The sequence below is a fragment of the Nuphar pumila genome, chromosome 16 (genome assembly GCF_984573655.1).
Source record: "Nuphar pumila chromosome 16, dmNupPumi1.hap1.1, whole genome shotgun sequence".
In the NCBI taxonomy this organism is placed as follows: domain Eukaryota; kingdom Viridiplantae; phylum Streptophyta; class Magnoliopsida; order Nymphaeales; family Nymphaeaceae; genus Nuphar; species Nuphar pumila.
In genome coordinates, this window is record NC_143264.1 from 41,284,464 (window position 1) to 41,294,147 (window position 9,684).

General features: G+C 37.8%; 1 protein-coding gene across 1 annotated transcript; it reads right to left on the reverse strand.

Annotated features, from left to right (window-relative positions):
* Positions 1–3,539: 3,539 nt before the first annotated feature.
* LOC149813199 (uncharacterized) lies at positions 3,540–7,400 on the reverse strand. The gene is made up of 3 exons (XM_089991078.1): positions 7,265–7,400; positions 7,061–7,112; positions 3,540–5,710 (listed from the first exon to the last, which is right to left on the reverse strand). The coding sequence occupies exon 3, from the start codon at positions 5,633–5,635 to the stop codon at positions 3,818–3,820; it is 1,818 nt and encodes a 605-aa protein (XP_089847204.1). The 5' UTR covers positions 5,636–5,710; positions 7,061–7,112; positions 7,265–7,400; the 3' UTR covers positions 3,540–3,817.
* Positions 7,401–9,684: the final 2,284 nt, after the last annotated feature.

Below are 9,684 nucleotides of genomic sequence, written 5' to 3' on the forward strand. Positions count from 1 at the left end.
GAGTCTCAGCATTGACTGGGTGAGTTCTACGAGAATAAACAAGAGCAGAAAAACGTGAGGATGTTGTTGTAGGAGGAATGTCTTCCATATGTGGTTCCACATCAAAAGTATAGGGTTCATTGTCTGTCAATAAAGATGAATCCTCACGAGGCAACGAGTCATATAAAAGTGAGTCACTGAGCCAAGGATCATAACTGTCCTGTGTATCTGTGGAAGATGAACCCAGAGTGTCAAAATTTTCATCATCAAAAACAACATTTCTGGATATCCGAATTTTGCCTGTATGAGGATCATAACACCTGTATCCCTTATAGTCATCTGCATACCCAAGGAACTTGCACTGTATAGCTCTGTCTTGAAACTTATTTCTCAATGAATGATCAATATGAACATAACATACGCAACCAAAAGGATGTAGTTCTTCATATGATGGATGACAATTATAAAGAACAAAATACGGAGAATTATCTTCAAGGATGGTCATGGGCAACCTGTTGATAACGTAAACAGCTGTGTGGAAAGCCTCGGTCCAAAGGGAAAAAGGGATGCCCATAGTATGCATCATGCTCAAGGCTGTTTCAACAATATGCCTGTGCTTTCTCTCAGCAACTCCATTTTGTTGAGGGGTATGAGGGCAAGAAATGTTACGTGTAATGCCATGCTCCTTCAAATATTCACTAAAATCATGGGATATGTATTCTCCCCCCCCCCCCCATCACACTGGAAATATACAACATTGGTATTGAATTGGTTTTGGACTAGTGCATGAAACTGTTTGAACAACTTGAAAACTTCATGTTTGTTTTTCATGAAGTAAATCCAACTAAAACGAGTGTAAGAATCAAGAAAGAGTACATAGTATCGAGATCCAAAAAGAGAAGCAGTGGGTGCAGGACCCCAAACATCTGAGCATATAATTTCAAAAGGCTTTGATGCTCTTTTATTGATACTATGAAAAGGAAGTACATGACTTTTGCATGAATGACAACTTGGACATTTTGACTCTAAACTGACTGCGGGTATTAGACCTTTAGCAGACAACTTGTCAAGAAAGACTTGACTACAATGACCCAAACGAAGATGCCATAAGTTTGGCTTATTAAGTTTCAAGACTCTAGATGAAGAACTATGATCTGTGGATCGACTAAAAAATGTTGGAAAAGGAGCTGAAGAAGCCACAGCTACGAAAGACAACGTCTTCAAAGGCACATGAGATTCTTCAAAGACGTACATGTTCCCGCACCGTTCACCTTTAGCGAGCGTCTTCTTGGTGTGAAGATCCTTAAGATAAACAGAAGAAGGAGTAAATTCAATGGAAGAATTTGTTTCATCAACTAATTTAGACACAGATAGAATATTCTTTTGAATAGCAGGTGTGAGTAAGACATTTGACAAAGGTAATTGAGATTCAGGCAAAGAAATGGAGACATTTCCAGTGTAAGAGATGGGGTGGTGAGATCCATCTCCTATGACTATAGTGCCATTTCCAGTGTAAGGAGTCAAGTGGGTAAATTTACCTGCATCAGAAGTAACGTGTGCTGCTGCCCCTGAATCAATATACCATATACCTTCCTCATTTTGGCGTAAGTTCATCTGATTGAAAGTAGTCATAAGGATATTCTGTCCGTCCTGTGGAAGAACCTATCCCTGAGGAGTACGGGCAAACTGATGAGTGACCTTCTGCCCTGGCCTACTATCTGGCCTCCCTGATTTGTTCCGGTTCTGAGGATTATACCAGCAGTTTGCTTTAACATTTCCCCGTTTGTTACATAGAAAACAAGTAGGAACACGTCCTCCTCATGGTACACTGCTTGAACCAATACCTCCTCCTCCTGGTGTAGGCAGTAATCCTCCTCTGTTCATAGATGTTTCATTGGGGCGAGGGGGAGTAAATGAAACTCCTATTTGAATAGGTGTATGTGTCATCATCACAGGATGAGCATCCTCTGACGCGTGTTCCTGATTTAAACTGACCTCATATTGCAAAAGCTTAGATTGAAGATCATCAAAACATGGAAGGACTGAGACAACCTGGAGTGCCGTGCAGAACATGCGATATTCAGGTCCAAGACTACCTAATACTTGTTGTACCATATCCTTATCTGATACAGGACTTCCAATGGTAGCTAACTGATCTGTAATCACTCTGACATCCCCCATAAACTCGGTAATGGAGTTGTTTTCTTTTCGCATGGATTGGAACTTCCACTTGAGTTGCAAAACCCGAGATTCGGAAACCTGAGAAAAAGAATGAGCTAGTCCATTCCACAACTCGGCAGCGGATTGGTCATCAGAGATAGTTTGTAAAACACGATCAGAAAGTGTGGAGGTTATGTAAGCGACTAATGTCTGATCCCGTTGTACCCATATGTCATAAGCTGGATTGGTGCTTCGAAGTTGACTCACCTTCCCGTCTTCACCTGTTATTTCCTGCATGATATGTGTAGGTGGGGCGGGTGATCGTCCATCTAGATGCCCATAAAGACCATGACTGCGAATAAAAGGCACAATTTGGCGTTTCCAAAGCAAATAGTTATCATGTGATAACTTGTGGGTCATGAGGTGAGTAAGAAAACTAGGGTTCAATTTGGAATCCATAGATTTTATGAAGAATGAGAGAACAAACTGTATTTAACAGTGTATTAATAGAAGAAGAACAACAATACTGTGTGTGCTGAAAATGATATCAGCAACACATTGCACAAAAATATAATGACGTGTAATCCAGAAATTAATCTTCACACACACACGTTAAAAAAAAATTTTAATGCTGCATAACGTGTGAACCAGGCCAGGAATAGCAATGTTGTGTACACAGAGAAACAACAATGCTGTGTGCACAAAAAAACAGCAATGCTTTGTAACGTGTGAGCTAGAAAAAGGATTTGAAAAGAGAAGAAATCGAAATAGAAATAAGGATGCGCAAATTGAAGAAAGAGAAGAAATAACGTGTGAAATCAGATTAGGAAAAAAAAAAGGAGAAACTGAAGAAATCTGATTAGGGAAAAAGGAGAAAAGAAATAACGTGTGAAATCAGACTAGAGAAAAAGGAGAAACTGAAGAAATAGGGATACGTGAGAGAAATAGGGATACATGATTTAGAGAAACAGAGAAAAGATCAGAAAAAGGATAGAGAAAGGAGAAAAGATCAGAAAAGGGATAGAGAAAGCCTACGTCCTTTCACGCACTGGTCCTTATAGGCCTTCTAGATGATCGATTTCCGCGCCTGTGCTCTGATACCATGTCAGAAATATCCTGCAGATGTTAGAGATATCAGCCTGCAGATGTTAGAGAAATATCAGAAATAAAGAACGAGAAGAGAGAGAGAGGAATAGTCGGCGCAATAGGGTTTTCCCTTTTTACTTGATATTTATAAGTGGTACAATACACTTTACACAGGTAATAAGATCTAATTACAAACATGCCACCGCTGGATCTCGAGGTGGATCGTGGGTCGGGTCGGATCCACGATCCAAACTAACAACAGAGATTGGTAGTTGTTGTCCCACTCCAATTGTGGAATGCTTTCGAGTACTGCAGGTAGATTCATCAATTTGCTTATACATATCAAGTGCAATCCATTATATACAAGGTGAAGAGTGAACCAGTTATGACAACTCGCATGCAGCATCACAAACATTACGCCAAACAAGAAAAGATTTACAATCCCAACAAGCAGCACTACTTTCAATTCTTGTAAGGAACACATTTTACCTCTCATATGATCTGTATCAATGCAACCTATAAAACATTGTTGCTTTCACATATACGTTATTATATCCATAGTTTCAAGAAATCAGAAGGCAAGAACTCCACGTTAACGAGTGATAACAGGCTTGGAGTCCCGGAGAGAAATGACAGTTTCAAAGGCACCAACCAAAGCTTTCACCTTACTCTTTCTGCTTTCAACAAGCTTATTTGCAGTCTCTTCGATTACTTGATTAAGATCTTGGGTATCCTTTTTAGCATGCAGATCTTGATGCCTCAACACCACAGCTGGAGCGACGATGTTTGGATCATTGGTCCCCAAGTTTCTCCTCCTCCTAAAGCTCCTCCCCCATGCTTCACCCTTGCCATCTTGGTTCTCCACGACTTTTAGTTGCCTGAATCTAAGCCTCATTGAGCCACTGTTCTCAGCCTCTGAACTGATCACACTTCCTCTCCTAAATTTCAATTTGTGTGGGGCACGTTCCTTACCTTCTGGATGACGAGTTGCACTACCCCTTCTAAGTCTTCGTTTATCATCAATTTGACCATGTTCATGTGTGTCACTCTCGGGATGACCTAATGATGATGATGACGACAGTGATTTTGATGACCGAGCTGATGCACGTGACGGCTTCTTTTGTTGATTCCGGTGTTGATCAACAACAGCTGTAATTCGGTTTTCCAACTTCATACCAGTACTACCGATCAGAGAGGTGCTAGGCCTGGCCTTCTTTCCAGAAACAGGATCTTTGTTGTTTAAGTATTTCATGGAACCTGGACTTCCATTTGTGAGAGGGGATGATGAAAATGAATTGGTCAATGTGCTTCTGCATTTCCTTGAGCCCAAACGCAAAATTCTTGGAGCATGAGATTTCAAAGATAAAGGAGTTGATGGCTGAACTTCCCTTTTCTCTTTGCTTAGCAGTCTATCCTTAGACACCTTTTCCCTGTTGGTTCTACCACCTGAGGCCTTCGAGAAGCCTGACGTTAGAGCCTTTGTTACCAGAGGCTTTTTATTTGAAGATAACAATGACTTGGAAGATGACTCGATTTTCAGTGATGGTGATGGAGCTGTTTGTTCCTTAAATCTAGTGTACTTTCTTGATTTCAAGTCTGCAAGTCTACGATCTTGTGAGGGTGGAGACAAAGAATCCGTTGGTAAATTCACTTCTTTAATTTCTTTGATTTCTGATATTCCAATGTCCTTAAATGTCACCTCCCCATTTGCTGAACTGCTTGAATCCGGTAAAACATCTGACAATGGAGACTTTGTAACAAATTCTTGTTTTGAAACCAATGTTGCTTTCGAAGATGATCTAATCTTCTGTTTAGGTTTTGAAGCTGCATGTGAGTTACTGTTCTGTTTCTGCAAACTCAAGCTTGCATTTCCATGTGCAGAGTTGAATGGTGATGAAAAACCAACTTCTTTGTCTTGTATAGTTTCTGCTGCAACCATGGCAACAAGTGTCTCATCCAAGTCAGTCAGACCACTTGAACGTCCCTGATCATCAGATGGAGCAGAAGTTTTTACCAAAGTTTTTTGGCTAGAACCAGATATCATTTTCAAAGAAGATTCAATTTTCGGTGGCGGTGACGGAAACAGAAGCACAGTGAATGGCCTCTGTTTTCCAAACTTGCCATTGGATTTCTCCATACCGCCCTCTTGCTTTCTTGTGCTGTCATTTTTCAGAAATGAAAGAGAAACAGGACGCTTTCCTTTTGATTCTAATTCGTGCTTTCTTCCATATTTGCATAAATCATGGCAGGAACCTGTAGATGCTCTTAGATAATGAGGGAGAATATTTTCTTCACTGGAAACAGGGAATGGTGCAGATTTTGTAGTTGTTTTAACCATTGAATTTCCCTTCAAGTTTCGTGCATTTGTGTTTTTATCTTCAGAACTCAAGGAACCGGTACTCTTTTCCATATTTCTTATTTCTTCGACACCCACTTCCTATTTCTCCACCAGATCAAACTGCAATTGGACTATAATTGCTCGGTCCTGCATCAATGAAGATTGGTTGATAATGGCAATTGCATCTTTGACTTTGAAAAGTAGATATCTGGAGGTATATAATTCTTCATGAACAGAAAATTTCAAAATCTTTTATGAACAAAGTAAAATTAATCAACTTTCAAAATCCAGAACCTTACAGGCGTAAATGACTTTACTTATATCCAAATTATTCAAACTACTTCAAAATGCGGAAGAGGTGATCAATTGTGCTTTGTACCATTCATATACAACGCAACGTTAAGTTTTCCAAAGAAATACACACTGAAATCCAAGAGCAACAAAAGAAAGTCAGTATAGAAAAGCCAAGAATATATCTATAACATTTGAAAATTTAAAGTTGTATAGCCAAATTTCAACAGTTCTTGGGGTCCTATAAAAATCAATAGAAAAGTAGTTTTATAACCCAAATTTCAACTAGAAAAATAAAGAAAACAACAGAGTTTTAATCAGAATTGCAAACATACTTCGTAGACACATAAAAGAAAAAAGGATGTGAAAAGAAAATAAAAGTTTGGCATCACTCGGAAGGCTTCTTCTTCCAATCCCCCGTGTATATCATTTCCTAAGAACCAGTAAAAGCGATAGAAATAAAAAGAGAAACAGAAAAACACACCTTTCAACAATCTGCCAAAGAGTAGATTAATGACCCATTTCAGGAAACAGAAATAACATAAGGGACACAAGATCACAGATTTTTTCAACGACTTTGAATAGCATGTTGTGAACAAAACCTCCCACCAATACAAATGCGCAATTTCCAATTCCGCTACTCTTTAGTCATCAAGGGATCAAAAGGAGTACCAAAGCATATGAGTTCTTTTTTTATGTTTTTGCTCTGCCGCTCTCAGACACGCAATGAGAAGTACACACCAAATCCAACAAATCTCAAACCAAGGCAAAACTTGATTAATTCCATAGAGAACCATTTCATGAAAGAGTTTCCATATATTTCACCAAAAAAAAAAAGAACAAGAAAACTCTTTGGGGAAATTGGAAACATGAAACATGAAACATGCTAAAGTAATTCATCAGAGCAAAGCATAGAATTTTCTGTCGGAAAAGTGAATTTGTTGAAAAATATGACAACCTTCACCATGAAAGAGAAACACCGAAAGCACCAACCAAGAGAAACAAAAAGCGTTGGGAAAATAAAATTCAATTCCCTTCGTAGCCATTAATGAACATCAAAATCTCAACGTTCTACCATAAAAAAGACAGCGACTGAATTAAAACCAACCACCAAACCATAAAATCAATGAAAGAAATCCACCAACATTCTCACCAAAGCAAAAAACTTCACACAATTCTAAAGCAACCACCATGAAACTTACTAACCCTGCTGCCAACTCTCCAACCACCTCCCGAAATCCCACTTTTCCGCACAAATCTACAAAAACCACAACAAGATACATCGAAATCAAAGCAAACCAATGACGCATCATCATCCCATCATCCAAACCCATCGCAAAAACTCGAAATCACGACCACCCAGATTGCAGAATTTGGCCGACAAGCAGAAACAGCTCTAAAAGGCCATACCTTGGTAAGAATCTGCCAGAGAGGATTGGAAGAAAAACAGAGGATTCAAACGGAATTCTTGATTGGTTTTAAGACGATTGATCTTGCAATCAACAGTGGTGATTCCGAGGGCAAATTCCTGGCTTTGGTTTGAAGCATCCGCCGCGTTGGTTGGAAAAAGAAGAGGTGGCGTCGTCGTATGCACTATGAAGTTTATCAATAATAACTACCATTTACTTTGTTATGTCAGTTAAATACAAATATTTATTGACTCAGTTAAATACAGATACCTTTAATAAATACGCTTCAGTTTTTGCCTTTTTTTGGAGAATCTTGCGTGGTCAAAGACAACTCGATCATGCTTAATTTGGTGAATTGAAAGCTCTCTCTCTCTCTCTCTCTCTCTCTCTCTCTCTCTCTCTCTCTGTTTTTCTCATTGTAACAAATAATAAATATTGGGGGATATCTTTTCCAAATATAGCGAAATTTTCGTAATATCTTCAAGATCAGATATGCCAAAAATGGGATATTTAAAAAAAAATACTTATTTTCTAAAATATTGAGTTTTTAGTGGGATATTAATACATATAAAAAGCTTTTTAATATCGTCTATGCTACCCTTATTCTGTGTTTTTTTTATATTGTCATACGTCAATATCTTCAGGGCCCATAAATTTTCAATCTACCACGAGATTTTCCGATTTCTCATGCTTATCTTGTCCATCGGGGCCGTTGGTTTCAGGGAAATTTCATAAGTGTCACGTTGACACTGCCTTTCCTATGGGTGAAACAAACACTCGTGAGGAAGAAGGTCCATACTCAACAAAGTGGCCCCAACATTTCCCACCTCCAATCATGAAAGTTCCTTCATACCTTTCATATAAAATAACTTTCCTAGGAAGACCACACCTGGAGGACTTTTTTTTTAGAAAGTAATGTCATTTGTCATGAAAGGGTGTTGCCTTAAATTGCAACAAAACAAATCAGCCTTTAGAGTAAGGTTTGTGAGACATTTCTTATGGAACATGCGACCAAAATATTGAATTTTCAATGGTATGTGTAACATTTCAAAAAAATTATCCCAAAAAAAATCATAGATTTTTCTTTTTCAAATGGTTTTAGAAATTGCAGTAAAAATTTGAAACGAGATAAAAGCTTTGACACATTATAGATCTATTATATCATTCACAAATAAAATTTAAAATTTAACATCCATAATTAATAAATGTCCATTATAAATTTTTAAATAAATAATATCAGAGTCCTTAAACAATTATGAATATTCGCAATCCAAAACACTAGCAAAAAGGAAAAAGATTTAGCTTAGTTCTCGCTGCAACCTCCCGCCATCGCATTAGTCCTCTAATCGCTACCTAAAAAATATTTTAATAGTAGGGTCAAACTTAACAAGTCTCCAGTATGAAAGCATTATTCAATACAAATAAATTAAAACAAGCATGCAAAAGCATATTACAATACTCACACGTACAAATATCAATTAACACGTTAAGAATACCTACGATGTAATGCTTTATAGGATTTTTAATCATTCACATTTGCATAACTCTTTCAATCAAAAGCAATCATACATTCATAAACATTTAAACATGCATGAGTAGTTAATAATGTATGCACATACCATTGCCGAATTCGAACTGTATGCATGAGTGGCTTTAAAATCTGTAATTAAATTTTTTTTTTAAATGATGCATGTCATACCTAACTAAATGCGCAATCAACTTAGGTTTCAATTCTTAGCCTATGGGTACTAACATAGGCTTAAACCTAAATCAGGGCCACAATGCAAGAGTGTTTTCATATAATTGTGGCTTTGGCCTTGGCTGTGCACCTTTCACCAGTCCTACAAGTGAGGGACGAGTATATCTAGAGAGCGCTCTCAACACTATCAGCCCAACACATTAGTTTTTCACTCATGAGATTTTATCCTCCGCGCTGAAGTCTAATGTCAAGGGTTTTCCTATCTTCATGGCTGAGGAGAAGCAACCTTTCATGCTAAAAAATAGCATCCTCGAAGCCAGAAGTACTGCTTACCCTCTCCTTATAAGCATTAGTATATAGTGTTACATGTTTAACTCTTTTTAATTTGTTGATTTCATGCAATATACAATTTAAATGAATTTACAAGATTTAGAGCTCATGGATGCATATGTTTCAAATGTGAGGCAATAACTACACATTAATGCATTTTTAGCTTTAACATTCATTCATCAACATACAGTGGTCATAAATAATTTAAAGCATCCATATTCAATTATAATCCATGCCCATTTCTTTCAATTCAATAGCAAATAACGATAAAAGCAACGTAGTGCGTAAATACTTCATTCAGTTCGTGCCCCAAAGTGGACACTCAATCCTTGCATAAACATTCCTTTAGCAGTACATATGCAACATCATTCAATTTTTATAAAAGCATATTT

What these genes read in the sequence shown, in the direction of transcription:
- LOC149813199 (XM_089991078.1), bottom strand. Translation starts at nt 5,635, where the DNA reads ATGGAAAAGAGTACCGGTTCCTTGAGTTCTGAAGATAAAAACACAAAT.